The sequence below is a fragment of the Chamaea fasciata genome, unplaced genomic scaffold, assembly GCF_029207755.1.
Source record: "Chamaea fasciata isolate MVZ Bird 193981 ecotype frontalis unplaced genomic scaffold, bChaFas1.0.hap1 SCAF_3, whole genome shotgun sequence".
Classification (NCBI taxonomy): domain Eukaryota; kingdom Metazoa; phylum Chordata; class Aves; order Passeriformes; family Sylviidae; genus Chamaea; species Chamaea fasciata.
In genome coordinates, this window is record NW_027094088.1 from 78,609,077 (window position 1) to 78,625,854 (window position 16,778).

Here is a 16,778-nt window from a genome sequence, read left to right on the forward strand (position 1 = left end):
CTGCCTAGAAGAGAAACTCTTCTGTCATTAATCAAACTGCAATTGCCACGTGTTTTAAGAGAAACTGCTGGCAGAAGTTGCTTTTTTTAATAGTTTTTTTTATGAAGCTTTCAGGCATTTCTGCCCTCAAAGAGCAAGACAGTTTATCAAATACACAAAGAACCGATTTCCCTCCATTATATACATTATATACAATTGAGTGATCAGTTCCTTCATTGGGTTTTCCTTGTAAATCAGACTCTTCATTGTTGATGTGAATGAAGAATACCTTCCATAAAACACCCAGCCAGCTCATCAGCTGCAGTGTAGCCTCAGTGTCACCCACTGGAAACTCCATGTGTAAAACAGAACTAACTTCTGCTTTTAATCTATCCCACTTAAACAGTTTCATGACTAGCTTAAGGCTAATTTTGAAAAAAAAATGCAGTTTTTTTAGAAGTCTGGTTTTTCTCTTGTCCATATGTCCATTTTTATGGACATTATCACACAGTAGCAAGTCTCTCTTTTGAGCTCTTAGTCTCTGAGGGCTGGATTTTTGTGGTGTCTTGTCGAGGTAATCCATAGAGGTAAATAGAAATACACACCAGGAGAGCACCCAGGGAGAACGTAACAGCTGAAAGGAGACAAAATAGTTTAAGTAAATACATTTATATAAGACACCTTCAGCAAGTCATGTAAGTTATGATATCTGACTGGCAGTATTGAAGTTACCCAAACCTAAACAAGACTAAACAGCAAGCTGTTGATAAGTCACAGCATTTAGCTTCATCCTCTGTCACTGGGATCTCCTGAGTATTCACAATCCCCACACAGTTCCAATTAGTCTCATCAGCAAGAATGTGGCAGTGGTGGTCCTAAAAGCAAGAGTGAAGCACCTCCTGCAGTCCCAGGCTTACATTACAGTGAACTTAAATTGTAAAAAGTCAGTGCCTGTGATAAAGTAGCCCGTGATAGCACCTTTTTTGCCTTTCCATGTCTAACACGGGGTTATTAAGAAACTCTATTAATGAGGCTTTCACAGAAAGCTCATTAGTCCAGGTTTGATTTGTGTCAACTGTCAAGAAAATACTGCCCAAGTTAGTTTTTAAATTTTTTTCATCCCTTGCTCTATGTTGCTCTTTTGCAACCAAACACTGATTATTTTCTCTTTATGCAAACTTTCCTTAAGTTTTTTCTCACTAAGACTACATCAAAAAGCTAGTTTTTCCACCATTTTCCCACACCATCTTTGGATTAAGGTAGGAAACTACCCACAACTCAAGAGTGGAATACTGAGAGGGAGTGCTGGGCACGGTATCAGACACAGACTTGACTGGGGAGAAAATCCTTTGTAGTTGCAGAACAGCCCAGAGCCACCTGCTGTTTCCTTCCAAAGACATTTACCACATCAGTCAGTCACAACCTCAGCTGCTCTTTGACTTTCTCACATGGTGGTGTCCACAGCAGATGGGGAAAGTAAAAGTTAATGCAGTAGAGTGGGTGTAACTCATCAGGGCTGTGTAAAGCCCTTGAAGAAACAGCTGAGGCATTAATTTGGCACTGGCTGTACTAAACCCAACAAGAAATAATAACCCATCAACAGCAGTCCCAGGTAAACAGCTGTATCACACGCTAAACTGCACTAGAAATTGATGCATGAAAATAAAGCTGTTTAAACCAGAAAGGTTCTTTCTGTTTGAAGTCGTAGATGCCTCTGAAAGAACAAAGCACCGATGCCTTTGAAAGCACAGAGTCATCAGGCACGTTTGTGCACCACAACATGGACCGATGATGCATTAGTGCACAGAAGCCCTGGAGAAGACTTGAAGCTAAAACCAGACAAAGTGAGAGGGGGCATAAACGATGGCCTTGGTATGAGCTGTGCACAGCAGGCTGGACGGGCAGGAAACATGCACAGCCATCAAATCAAAGGCAAAAAGGCACTTACTTATCTGGAGGCCAAAGAGGATGACTGATGCCACGGTAGAGAGAACAATGGCTGCCGCTGCAGAAAAGCCTTTCATGATGTTATCTGTGTACTTAACAACCACCGAGGTGTAGATGCCACCCACGCTGGCCAGAACTGGAAAGAAGATAAGGTGTTACCATAAGTACAGGTGCAGTAAATCACTCTTGAAATGATGCATTTTACTCCTTTAGTGTGCTCCTACTTTGGGTTACATTGTCCTAATTAGTGATTTAACAGATCATTCAGTTGAATGGGATGTCTAGTGGCATTCAGTAAATAAGATATAACTCATTTAAAGATTATTTACTTGCCAGTCAATTATTTAGGCTGCTGTTTCAGCACAATTTTAAATTGAATAAGTGAATAACTTCCAAGAAAATTATACTTTAAAATAAAATCCTTCAAAACACAGCTGAGAGTGTGTCAGACTGAATTTGTAGCTTCCTGCAATCAGTTATATCATTGTTAAAGAAGAAAAACAATGTCAAAAGACTATAAGCACAAGATACTTACAGACTACAAACCAGACGTAGTATGTGTAGCCATAGAAAAACCCTTTCTCAAGAACTTTGGCTCCATCTGACATGTACACAACAAATAAATTCACCACAATCCCAGATAAGTAGAGCTGAATGTTCCTCACCCATAAGGAAGTATCTGAACTCTTTAATACCTTTTCAAAATAAACTCCTGAAAAAAACAAAACAGAGCACCAAAAATATTTCAGTGAGAAGAATGATTCATGGTTTATTGCATTTCAAAACCAGACAACCTCTTAGAGCCAGCAAACTCTCAAGTTCACTATCCTTGGAAGACCACTGCTGAACACCAGTGTTGGATCCAAGGTTGGTGCCCCCACTCCTCAAGTCTTAACCCTTGGCCCGCTGAGAAGATGAAAAGGCATCCCAGGGGAGCACGCCACTGAACTCGAGGGGCATTTTCCACCCTGTACAAACTCCTTTACATCTGTGGGAGCATGAATATGCTACAGCAAAGGGACTATGAATGTTCCTCTCTTACATTCTCATGTACTTCAGATTTGTAATTAATTTTGCCCTATAAGGAGTTACTGTTATCTCACAGACTCTTTTGTAAATTTGTTTCAATTAGGCTGTTCAGTTAAAATGTAGTTAAAACCTTTAGGCCTGAACCATTGGTCAAGTCCGGGGCTAAGTTTAGCAAGGGGATCTGCTTTGACTCAAGGGGAAGGTCTCCCTCAATCCTGTTTCTCCTTACCCTTTCCTATCTCTACCCTTTTTCAATTCACAGCCTCCATGAAAATAATTTCATGTTGATTTTAGTTTTCAACTGATTTTAGTCCGATTTTTCTCGGGGGGTAGGGGAGGAAGGGAGGATCTCTATTACCTCAGTACTGAAACTGAAAACTCCTCAGGAGCTTTGTGCTGGCAGAGCACTTGGCAGAGCAGCTCTTTCTGAAACCACAGCTTTGGGGGATTACAAGAGCAAATCAAAACTGAGGCCTTCTGCTAATTGAAACTACAGGCTGGTTTTGAGGAAGTGGAATTCATTTTAATCTAAAGCTCTAGTTCTCAATACCATACAGAAGAGCATTATTTTTATGCTCTGCATTACTGAAACTCCCCAAATACTTCTTCATTATTCTACCTGGGAGGCATTTGTCAGACTAAGAGGCAGACATTTGGCAAGGCCCTCACCACCTGCCTTTTTAACCATTGCTCACCCATCAGGACTCTGCCAAGCTCTGGAATTTCCTCCACATTTCAAAACAAAGAGCAGTTGCAGGACTCTTACCAGCGACTTCTATGAGCTTCTGGTGAGAGCCCTATTGACTAGAAGTTTATTGGTGATTAATATCACACACTATCCTTCATACAATATGAGAAAATAATATGGAACCAACAAAGGTGGCACAAAGACCCGTGTGTTAGAAGCCCTAGGCAAACACCAACCACCCCCCCACCCCCCCCAAAAATCCCCAAGTTAGCTTTAAGGAAGGTCTTGCTGCTCTTTTATTAATGAAAAATGCAACTTATAATTTAACAGCGTACAGTGAGTGTTTATGGTGAATAAATGAGAAGGCAGATTTCTATTTCAGGGGTTCAAATAATTATAAACCCGAGGAAATACAATATTATCTCATAAGAATATAAATTTTTGGAGTGTAAACAACAACAAACTAGTATTGTTAATGACTGCAGCCTTTAAAATAACCCAGAATAATTACCTTGAGATTTCTGTTCCCTGAGAATACTCACAGAGCACAACGAGGTGTAATCAACATAACAGAAATTTGGCTTGAGTATGAACCATACTTGTAAATGTTATAAACAGAGAAAACGGGCAAATCAATAAAACTATGCTTCTAGATTTGTGAATATGTAATTCACAAATCCACTAGGCAAGATGAAGGAAAGCATGGGGGCTGATTAGGAGAACTTACTCCTCAGAACTGTTTTAAGTCACAAAGGATCTGCCATTAAATTATCCCTCCAATGCTTTTAAAAGCATTGTTGGGGCCCCAAATACTTGGAAATTATCACAGGATCAGCAATTTCAAGAAAAAACTTATTTTCCATCTCTAAGTGACAAAAACACACAACCTTTTTTTCATTTTGCTGGACTAATAAAAGACACTGTAAGACATGGTCAGTCCACAAACTGGAGGTCTAATGGCAAAATAACTGCTTCATGTGAGCGTGGGAAGGAAGAACAGGAAGGGAATTTGAATAGAATTTATGTTTTCAACATGTAAAGCCCCAAGGGCACAAGGAGCTCTGTGGATGAAACAGTCCCTCCCAGCTGCCCCAGAGCTTCAGCTGTCAGCAAGGAAACCCAAGCTGCAATCCTTTTGCAGGAGAAGAAAGCCCTAAGTGTCTCAAGCTGCCTGCATCAGCCTGTCAGTGCTCTGAATTTGCAGATCTTTGGAAGCACAGTTGTTGACCCACATTATCAGGGAAAGCAGGAGTTTTAGGAAACTCTGAAGGCTGTATTTTGTCTTGCAGCTTGGGAGCACCTATTTAAATGAGGAAATTCATAACCTTTCAGGAAAAGCTGACTGAGCTCTACAGAGTTTTATTTAGTATTTCTGCTTCAAAGTGCACATTTCACTGAAATGACACCAAATAAGAAAGACACTCTCCTCCTTTCCTCCTCTACCCACCATGGAATGTTTTTTTATGAGTAATGAGCATCTATGCACAGCACAAGATTATTCTGGCAAGATTTTACAGTACCTGAGGTGGGTAATAGTACCTTGTTTTTTACAGAGGAGGGGGGAAGAATCCAGTTTACAGTCGGGGAATATGCCGCTGTGAGCCAAATTTCAAAATAACAAGTAATTTGCATTTCTTTATTTCTGAGCACCAGTTCACTTATCCTAAAGTTCTGGTGTCCTTCTCCAGAAGCCAGAGAAAAAACTATGCTGAGGGGAGACACTGGTTGTAGAATAAAGTAAAAATAAACAAAACAAAAAATCCTTCACTGAGTTCATCCAGGCTTCCTGCTACTATTCGACTGCTCTGCCTTCCCTCATGCTCCCTCTACATCCCAGTTAGATTTTCTACCCACAGAACTATGGCAATGTATACTTCAGGGCTGAGCTGGCACAAGAACTGAGCCAGGAGCTCAGTTCCCCTTGTAAAAACAATGTAAGTATTTCATGTGATCACCAAAGGGGAGCTATTCACTGCAAAGTAAACTTTATAAAATTGATGTACGTTAATTAAATGTACGGAGTGAGTCATTATGCTGCTCCCTACAGTCTTATTCGCAGCATTTGAAAGACACTTCCACTTGCAAACCAGCCCTCTATGTTACATCATGTAAAACCAATGGTACATGCTCCTACCATTTGCTTGACAATGGGAGTAATCGTGTTATGAATCTGCCATAATTACCAAAAGCAGAAGATAATTATGGGCAGAGGGAATAAACTATTAGAGGAAGACAGTTAACAAATGTAGAATGTTCAATTTTAAACACTGTGAGTTTTCCAGTCCTTTAAATACAGCCCATGTACAGAAATAATACTGTACCTGCAAATCCTGAACACAACACTGCCACAGCAATTGCTCCAAACCCTAGCCATGGGTTCTGCTCCACCTGCAACATCAACCATTATCTTAAAAAGGATACAATACTTCAGTCATTCACAATAGTCCATTCCAGAGTGCTGTGGTTTAACTTCAGCCAGCAACGAAGCACCACCCAGCTCCTCACTTGTTCCCCCCAAGCCCCAGAGTGGGGAATAGAATTGAAAACAAAAGGTAAACTTCACGGGTTGATGTAAGCATAGTTTAATAACTAAATCAAAATAAAAATTACTAATAACTCTAATATTAACAAATGGAGAGAGAGATATAAAACCCAAGAAAACTAAGCGATGCACAAGATAATTGATCACCACCTGCTGACAGATGCCCAGCCCATCCTGCAGTAGCAATCAGCCCTTCCTGGCCAAATTCCCTGATTTTCTGTAGTGAGTTTAACTTTCTGTGGTACAGAATATCCCTTTAGCCAGTTGAGGTCAGCTGTCCTGGCCATGCCCTCTCCTGGTTTCTTGTGCCCCTCCTCACTGGCAGAGCAGGAGACACAGAAAAGACCTGGACTCATGGTTAAGCACTACTAAGCCACAACTAAAACACCAGCCAGTGTTACCAACATTGTTCTCATACTAAATCCAAAACACAGCACTGAACCAGCTGCTAGGAAGAAATGTAATTCTATCCCAGCCAAAACCAGGGCACAGAGCTACTTCTTTAAGTAGAGCAAAATTATTAGCATTTCACTGCAGTACCACGTGCACTTGCTGATCTAGGGCTGTCCCTCAGATCAGCTCAGTGTAGCTGTGTGGTGTTCCACTTTCTGTGGGTACTCTCTCAGTGCTCAGAGGCACTGTCTGCTTGGCTGTGGCCAGTACTCCCAGAGGCATGACCTACCTTTCCCACTAATGCAGCTGAGCAGCAGCTGTGACCTAAGAAACAGAAGACACTTGTTTCTCCCTACAACGGTATTAGGTCAGTGCCTCTGAAGGGTGTGTTTAAATGACATACCCACAACTGCGCTAGAGTTTAGCTTCTAGTTCTCCCAGAGCTTTAATTCCAAGTTCTCTGTTCCAACAATTACAATGTTACCAAGGCCAACTACTGGAAACAATCTGTTACTCGGACACTCCAAAGAGGGTGCATTACACTGATTATGATGGCCGTGGTAATTTATACTAATTGTAGCCATCAGCTGCATTTACAACAGGTAAGACCAGGGCAATACCACAAGCCTATGAGAACTGGTACACAACAAAGGTGAAAGCCAATGAGCAAGGGTCGTTCGTTCTTTATCTGAAGAGGCAAAATATTAACTCCTACCTGTACTTTGGTAGCCTGAGCGGGCTCCCACTGAACAAGGGTAACGCCACCACACAGCATGAAGACAGAGAACCACTGCAACTTGCTAAGGGTACGGTTCAGCATCAGGACTGTACATAAAGCTGTACAAGGGATCTTCAGCTGGTATGTCACCTAAAAAAGAAAGGAATGTAGTGTAGAGGACAAGGTTTTATAAACTCTTCCAAAACAAGAAAATAAAATAGAAAATTCAACTAAAGAATGACAGATCTTTAAATTCATTGATTTCCTACAGATCCATCGCCAACTACAACAAAGTGAATTTGAAGTGACTCTTGCAGTGAGTGGGTTAGCTCAGAAGGCCAGAGCTCTGAAGCAGAGTGTATGCTCTGAATAGAACAAAGCACAGTTTTGCTGAGGCTGAAGAGAGGGCTGTGTGCCAGGCAAATACCTGACATGTGTGCCTCATGAACCAGGAAAGAGAAATGTATTTCCAGATCTGTGCCTCATGAACCAGGAAAGAAAAATGTATTTCCAGATCTGTTACTGACAGAAACCTGTATTACCTGGTAGACTGCAGCATCCAAGTTGCTAAGAGCCACGAATGCCATGTTGTTTTGGAGAGCGTACACCACAGATGGAACACTTAATTTTAGCAATTCTTTAGGACTTCCGAATACATTTTCTTTTAAAGATGTTATTAACCTTGTCAGACTTCCAGTTTCTCTGCAAAATAAAATATTAGCATAACAGAGGGCATTCCTAAACTGGTATTTTAAAACAGAAATCAAATCAAGGAAACCCTTGGGAGGGCTGAAAATCTGTCCTCCACAATCAGTTGTACTTTCTGCTCAAAAAAGAAAAAAAAGGTTAACTGGCAAAAAAAAACAAGTGAGGTTTTCAACAAGTAGAAAGCCCTGAAGGCGAGAGAGACATTCTGGAATCAGGAAGTTAGATGCATTAATGTGTAGCAGTGCGTCAATATAAGCAGTGGAACAGAAGTCTGTTGTTCACGTCTCCCCTTTTTTACTGGGTATTAACGTTTGTGCATGATGTCAAATGACCATGATTGTCCAGATTCCCTTTAAACTGGGCCTCATAGTACAGTCAAAAAAGGATTGTACCCTTGCACACTACTTACCTAGAAAAACCTCTCATTCCTCAGTCAGGAATGGTCTCCCAGTGTCACCTGTGCAGTGGGAGATGCTGGACCAGCACCAGCACACACACGAAGAGATCTGGCATCTGGCGGGTGTGTGGGAGCTCCCTGTAGCCTGTCCCTGTCTCTGCATTTCACACTTCTCCTTCAAGTAATTGCAGTGTGTGACAGAGCAGGCAATGGAGAAGAACATGTTACTGCTGGCTGCTTTTGCAGTTTGCTACTCATCTTTTCACAGCTGCCCTCTGCATTACTGGTTCCGCCTTACCACTTGTACACCAATCTGACATTTGCTGCTGCTCCAGTCCTCTTCCCAGTTCTCCCACAGCTCCCCTTTCCAATCTTCTCTCAATTAGCACTGACAAATACCAACATCCAAAATCATTCCTGCCCCCTCCCACAGACCTTGCAACTTGCAAACTGTACTGCTCTTAAATTTAACTCTCCTTGTGATTCTATTGCACACTTGTATGAATAAATAGCTTTAAACAGATTGGCTCAGCATATTTTCCTTTCCTGATCAACCCCTGACTCTGTACTCCAGTTATTCTCCTCTCCAAATATTCAGACTTTACCCTCTTATGATCCTTCCATCCAAATTTCTCTCCTTCCCTGCCTTCCTCCCTACTCGCACCAAGCATATACTTCCTTTTCTTTTTCTTTTTTGTTTTTTTCCCCCTGAAGGGAGAGCAGTCTTTATAAAGGCAGCTGAAAGGGATTCTTTTTGTATTTTTCTGTAACAGAAAGCACACACAGAAACCCAGACATGTCTGGCCACAGGGACCAGCCATGACAAGAAAATCCAAGAACAAGAAGCACTTAAAGTGAAGTTTGCAATACAAGAAAGGGGAAGAGTTCATGTTACACTTCACCATGGTTAATTGCACTAGACACAGAACTGTATAAAATGTTAGGAGTCATGGATATTGTGGGCAATTGTTTTTTTGGTTTGTTCCATTTCTGAATGTATTTATTACATTGTCTAGGACTGGGAGATAGGATGTACAAGAAAATTGAGTAATACTCAACTACAGCTGGACTTAGGTGCTTCTATTTAAATTGTCTAACTGAAAATAAAATATGTTTAGCACAGACACAGTTCTACTCTATGAAAATAAGGAGTTAAAAAAATACCACACAGCAATAACTTCTTCTATTCACTGATACTAAGGTGGGCTGTCAAACCCACCTCAAATATTGAAAATAATATTTAAACTATACCTGCTCCTGTTCAAGACCATGCTCAGCGGATTTGCTGATCACATTTTTAAAGTCACAGCAGCAATAGTAACTGCTGTCTACTTTGACTTCTAGAACCAAATTTCAGCATTAAAGAACAACACATGTCTAATAATCACCATCTTCCCTTTAGTTTTTGAGAACAAGAAGATGAACTAATAGTTCATTTGTGCAGTGGATGTGCTTTCTGAAGCATGTACTTACCAAGAATCTCTAACTGTAAGCTGAATTCAGTACTTGGCCAAAAAATAATTGAAAACAAACCTCCATATACAGCCGATAATGCAAAATTAGGTGCCCAAATAAGTACGCTGCAAGATCAAATTAGAAAATAAAATATTATCTAGCTTGAATTCAGCTTTCTTGATGTTGATCTAGGTTTGAATTTTAAAACATTATCAATTTTCTTTGTAGAATGGTTCAAGTTGGAAGAGAGCCTAAGACCATCTTGTTCCAACCTCCCCGCCACGGGCAGGGACACCTTCCACTAGACCAGTTTGCTCCAAGCCCCATCCAGCCTGGTCTTGAACACTTCCAGGGTTGGGGCATCCACCACATCTCTGGGCAGCCCGTTCCAGAGATCCACCACCTTCACACTAAAGAACTTATTCCTAATATCTAACCTAAACCTATTCTCTTTCACTTTAAAGCCATTTTCCCTTTCATAAATTCATTGCCCCATTGACAAAGGGGTATATACCCCTAGGTATGAAGAGGTGAGAGATTCTAATAACTATCAGTTATGCAACAGAAAAATGCATTTGTTAGAAAAGCTGAAGTTAAAACTAGAGTTTGCAAAACAGCTCTGCTTTTCTTCATCCATTGCTAAGCAGTTATGTACCAGCTAAGAACACAGCAAATGCCATTACCAGATGGTGAACAGGACTTTAAATAAGCATGAGAAAGGGAGAGTACACTTGAGTTAACAATTAGCACAGCTTAAACTATCATAAGCTTCTCTTTTGAAAGACAATTCTTTGGCATTCATCCATTCAATGTGCCCTCCAGGAGATGCCTTAAGAGTAAACAGTGAAGACATCATGTAATAATGTGTAAGAAAACAAATTCGGCAGCTGGAACAGTGAGAGAATTGTACTCTGGTATCCTGTATACTGCAGTTACCAACACTGTCTCTTTCGAAAAGAAAAGGTACCTACACAAATGTATCCTGCTGTACAGTAAAAACAGATGGTACTCTTATCTTCTGACTGGTTACTGAACTACAAAGGCACCTTGCCTTGGGTGAGACAAATTGGTTAGGACTGAAAACTCAAGGAAGCCATAAAGGAGAAACAGAAAGAAGCTATGCTGGAATTGATGCTGCTCAGCATATTCATAACCGATCTGAAAGGGGAGGTTACTAGAAAGCTGGCAATTTTTGGACCCTCCAGCATGCCAGACATGCCCACAAGGAGAGGTCAGCATGGCCTGATGAATGGTGTCTGCTGGTGCCCATCTCTCCCCCAGCTATGGAGAGGAAAAAAACCACCAGCTGACCAGCTCAGAATAGACAATATAACCTCCAAAGAGCTCAGTGAATCTGATTCACATTTTAATTGGTAAATTAGACACAGGTGTCAATAAATGACAAAGAACCATAGGAAAGTAGGGCCCCTATATACAGCAACCCTCTCTCATCTAGTTATGGGCACCTGCCAAAAAGATGCAAGTAGGTCTTGGATGGCACCAGCTCAAGGATGGCATCAGCTTCAGAGAAATGAGTAGAATCCTTAGGAGAGGAACCGAGGCCAAGAGAGAAAGCACCTTCACCCCTCTGCCTAATGCCATGGCATGTTCACATCCTGAATACAGCATGCAGCTTCTGTTCCTCTTTCAAAAGGGATGTAACAATACTGCAAATGCTCTAAGGATGGGTACTATGATGATCCCAGAAAAATTAAACTAGGACTCCTGTCTTAGAAAATAAATTAGTGATGAAAACAAATCTATAGAGATATGAAAAGCAAAATTAAGGAGGAATGATTATTCCTCATATTTGTCAACACAGGACAGAAGGATCTATAAGTTTCTGCCACCAGCTAAGGAAAGCTCAGCCCACGCTTGTCCCCTTGGCTACACTTCCATTCTACACATCCTTTGCTGACAAAGGGAAGAAATGAGCTACAGAGATGTTTTGCTGTGCAGGGCTGTTCTAAAAACAACAACATGCTAAGACTTCTTTCTGAGTTAAAAGTAATTTTGTTTTTCATTATTTCAAATAAAAAAGACCATTCATACATTTAATGAATACAACATTACAGACCCTTAACAAAAGGGATTGCTTACCCTGCTGGACTAGATGTACTATAAACAGCCTGGGTCCCAGGTGCACAAGATTTGACAAATTACACACACAGGTGAGGCTACCCAGAGGTCTCCAGTATTGGGAAGCGTGGGCTGCTACAGTCTCCAGAGAGCCAGTGGGATCCTCATTGGTCACACCAGTGAGAGCCACGTGTCAGCAGAGTTATTTCTGTCAGCATTTTGTGCTGACACAGTGAGAACCCCAGGGTGCATGAAAAGAAAAACAGAAATTCCCCACTGGTCACACCTGCCTTCTCTAACACATTCCATTTAATGAAAGGTTAAAAAAAGAAAAAAGGCAGTTTGTCACAGTTGCCTTACCAAATACTGTATCACATCTAAAGCAAGTAAAATGCCATTTGTATGTTAAGAGGAAAAGAGCTGATGAAAATCTGAAGTACATAATGTGTCTCATGATCCTCTAGCACACAACAGCCAGCCTTCTGATGTACCACAAGCCACAAAGAGAGACAAGACCCAAAGGAACAAATTCTACCACAGCAGCAAGAACCAGGCTTTGGAAAAGTCCAGAATATAAAGGTTCTTCCTAGGAAGGATGTAGTACAGGGAAGCTGAGAGAAAAGGCAGCAGACTGATAGCCTCCCTGCTTGAGATGCTCATGCATGGACTAAAGTTCTAGCTCTTACCAGCAGTCTGGGATAACAGAAAGTAATATTTTTTGATCACAGTTTTTCAGCACTGGTTTGCAGATGATTAGAGACAGCAAAATGTCTGTCCGTAACATTGTTGGGGAAAATTTATTAGTAGGAACATAAGAATCTTATGTAATTCAGCAGATGATGATTCACAGCAGATGATGGAAGTCCAACTTTCATCTACACCAACATTTTAAAGACCCAAAACACCGTGGATAATCCATGCTGACATTCTGAACTGATTCCAAAGCATACAAAAATAGAAAATATGTAGAAAGGACACACCTGAATGTCATGCTGTATACAAAACAGTTTCAGTTGACGAAGACTCACAAGCTCTAACCCACTCTAAAATTACCCTTCCACAGCATGATTATCCAGCCACATTCTCAAACATACCTGCACGTCAGTACCCGAGAATCTGAGGTTAGAAGCAAGGACTGGTTTTCAAAGCACTGATCAGCACTCCCACACTTACTTAGCCAGGATGCCCATGCTCAGGAAGAGCTTGATGACCTCAGCGACACACACGGCCGTTGTGGAAAAGTAGAGCTCTGTCTCCGCTGTCCGGGTGTACCGCAGTGCCACCGTGTACGTGGCAGCAACCAGGGTCATCACCGTGAGGCAGTACAGCTTGAACAGCAAGCTGACATTTTCTGAAACAAAGCAGAGGAGACGACTCAGCGTGACCCCCATTTTAATTTAAGAACTGAAACAGTGTGTTCTCCAGCTGGAGGGATGTATCCAACACCACTGTGTCAGCAGACAATAATGACAGCGTTAGGATAACACTTCCCATAAAAAAGTTTCGGGTAAATTTTACAGCCATCTCAAAGAAGCTTGTACAGGAACTCCAGGTGTTTGAAAATAAGAATGCTCTCTTGTCCTCGCAATGATCCTCCATTCTAGAAAAAACTAATCATATATTAATATTTATCTAGTAACAATCAAAAAATCTTTCTGTGCTTTCCTGCTCTTTAGCTGACAGTAGGTGCTCCCTCTGAAATGGCAGCTGATCCTCTTCATGTAATATACTGAACTCTGACACAAAGAGCATTGGCAGACTAGCAAAAGGAGAGGAAAATTTCAGTATCAGCAAAGAAATCCAGCAAATCTTAATAAACAAGGCAGCATTTTCATCAGCCCTATTTTCCACCTAAGTTAGTAAAAGAAGATTTTGCTCTGAATGGTGATGGGACTTAACACAAGGGGCTTTCTTGAAAAATTCCCTATAGAAAGACTGAAGGTTAAGGCTCTTCCAGTAAATTAAAACCACCACACAAGGATTGCGTATCATTTGTGTTATCCCTTCTGTCTTCCCCACTGCTATACTCCTACAACGGTAGCAATACTTGTAACAGTTTTGACCAGGACCAACTGCTATCCTGCAAAATTTAAGAGTTAGCCTGTCCAAGCACAAGGCAGTTTTTCATCCATCCACACTCCTCTGAGGCCTGAGAGTTCCATCAGGCCACTCCAGTGCATTCCCAGGTCAGGGAATGTCTAAGCCTGCATCTGAGCCAGCAAAGAGAACAGCACACAACTCCAAAAGGCATTTCTCTGCACAAAGGTAAGGCCCAACATAAGACATCAGCAAATGTGCAGCTTCTACAAAATCCTTTTTCAAACTGGTAGATTGTTATGTTTGGCACCTCTCTGGTGGGTATTGGTCATTCAGCAGCACCTTTGGGGCCACTGTCATGTTCTAAAAACCCTAAAGAAATGTGTTTCAATTGGTGTAAGTTTGTGTTCCTCTGCCGATAAGGTAACAAGATACAGGATAAGTAGTTTTGTAATAACTTTGCTCATTTAATAAAGGAATGAGTTGCTGAATCCAGTGTGACCAATGCTTTGGTTCGTGTTTCTTTCAAGCCAGATATGTCTTCAATTGCATAACATTTCTGCAAGGTACAGTTAATACCTCCTGCCACTTCAATCATTTAAATTAGCTCCTTCCTTATAGATAAAAATCTTACCCACGTCAGTAACCACTTTTAAAAGGTAGAGCCAATTAGTTTTTGGACTAACAATGCTTAGAAGAGACTTACAAGCAGTAATCCATTTTTAAATTAAATTTGGATTGTGGGGAGGGAATCCAAGGGCATAACAACCAGCAAATATAATTAACCCCATATGGTTTTACAAAAACATGTCTTCTAATGATGTTTCAGTGCTGACAGAAATTATATTAATGCCGTGATTTGACATACAAAGATTTTAAGTCTATGCACCATCAAACTAAAGCTAAACTTAATCCTTGCCTCTATTAACTACTCTTAAAAAAAAAAAAAAGAAAAAAAAGAAAAGTCCCAATTTGGCAATGGTTTGGAAACTTGGGTAAACCAAATGCAGCAAGACATAACAAATTTAGTATCTAGACTAGATAGTTTGAGCATCATGTAAAAAGGTATCTGTAATTATTTTCAGCCTGGACATTTCTTCAGCCTGGCTCACATGTCTGCATCAGTACCAGTGCAGCAAGGGGAGCAGAAGGAAGCACAGTTGGGGCACCCGTAACTTCTGCTGATAAATCTGAACTTACACCCGCCTAAAGAAAAGAAGAGCTGGAAGAAGTTTTTGGTTTTTTCCCAGTAAATCTCACCTGGATGAAAAGGGACCAGACAGGCCAAAAGCCTCAGGATACAAGTGCGGGCCTCTCACACATCTCCACGGCTCATCTAAGGGCTCCGCCAGGGCTCCTGGAAGGCAGCCCGGGGCCAAGCCTGGCATGGGAGCACAGCCCTGCCTGCCGTCTTATCCGGGGTGCCGGGCGCCTGGCACACACCGCTGGGAGCCTCCTGCCCCTCACCCTTCCAGGCCCCGCCAAGCCACTGCCGGGCGCTGGGGAGTCCTGGGCATGGCCCTCCATGGGGGAGCTGGAAGAGGGGCAGGGAGCGCCTTCCTGGCGGATTTAAGCCCTCCTGGCTTGCCCGAGGTTGTGGCTTCGGGACCGTGTGGGCTCTGGCCTCGTTGTACACAGAATCACTGAGGATCAGGGAATCAATTAGGTTGCAAAAGATCGCCGGTGTCATCGAGCCCGACCTATGGCCGAACACCACCAAGTCAACAAGACCAGTAATTGCCACTGGCCACTACGTGCCACATCCAGTCTTTCCTTAAGCACCTCCAGGGATGGTGACTCCACCACCTTCCTGGGCACTCCATTCCAGCAACTAACCATCCCTTCCGTGAAGAAATTCCTCCTAATGTCCAACCTAAGCACACTCCAATAGGCACCTGGATGCGGCAGCGTTTCCAGGGACACCTGCGGCACCCACAGGGTGGGTGCAGGGGATGTCCCTGTGCACTGACCGCCTGTGTCCCGGGATAAGCCCCAAAGATGCTGCGCCACCCTCAGACGCTCCCAGAGGGGAACTGCTGGCGCGGGGGACGCGACTGTGACTGATCCTAAAGGCGGAGGCGTCCCGGGGACCCGGCAAGCCCCGTACCGGGAGCACCCGCCGCCCACACGCCGGGGACACAGCGGTGCCACACCGCGCGGAGAAGCTCCCGGGCGGCAGGAGGAGAGCGGGAGGGCGGGAAGGCAGGCGGGGAGAGCCCCTCCCCAGCGCGACCCCGCGGCCCCGCGTAGCCCCTTCCCCCCCTTCGCTCCCGCGGTGGTGGCGCCCGGTGCCACAGCTCCCAGCGGGGAGGACAGTTCCACTCCCTCTGGCAGGGGGGAGGCAGGGGGAGTCTGCGCGCGGGTCGCGTTTCCTCTTGGGGAGGCGGGTGGGAATTGTCTCCGTTCTCCGGCCGTGCCGCCCACCGGGAGCCCCGGAACCCGCCGGCAGCTCCGCGCCGCCGCCCTCACCTTTCGGAGGCGACATGGTGCTCGGCGAACGCTCCAGGACCGCCGGGCCGGAGCCGCCCGCCGTGCCCCGCCGCTCCTCCCATCGCACCATAGAGTGCGGCGCGGCCGCCCAGAGCGCCCCGCCGCCCGCGCCGAACCATCGAGTCGAGCTCCGTCCCGCCGGGATATCCTGGAGAGCATCCTGCTCCACCCGGCCGCATTTCGAAACTGTTTCATTGGCAGCAAACATCCAGGAATCTCACGCAATTTCTGATTGCCAGGAGCAAGCTCGTAGCCACTGACACGTTTCTGCCGCGACAACACCGAGATGGAGGTTACAATTCTATTCCCCAGTATT

At 43.3% G+C, this 16,778-nt stretch overlaps 1 protein-coding gene across 1 annotated transcript; it reads right to left on the bottom strand.

The window, feature by feature from the left end:
• Positions 1 to 75: 75 nt before the first annotated feature.
• On the bottom strand, positions 76 to 16,670 carry SLC35A1 (solute carrier family 35 member A1). Its single transcript, XM_066179585.1, has 8 exons — positions 16,442 to 16,670; positions 13,109 to 13,286; positions 7,839 to 7,998; positions 7,294 to 7,446; positions 5,965 to 6,031; positions 2,462 to 2,638; positions 1,928 to 2,062; positions 76 to 613 (listed from the first exon to the last, which is right to left on the bottom strand). Exons 1-8 carry the CDS (start codon positions 16,668 to 16,670, stop codon positions 483 to 485), a joined length of 1,230 nt encoding a protein of 409 aa, XP_066035682.1. The 3' UTR covers positions 76 to 482.
• Positions 16,671 to 16,778: the final 108 nt, after the last annotated feature.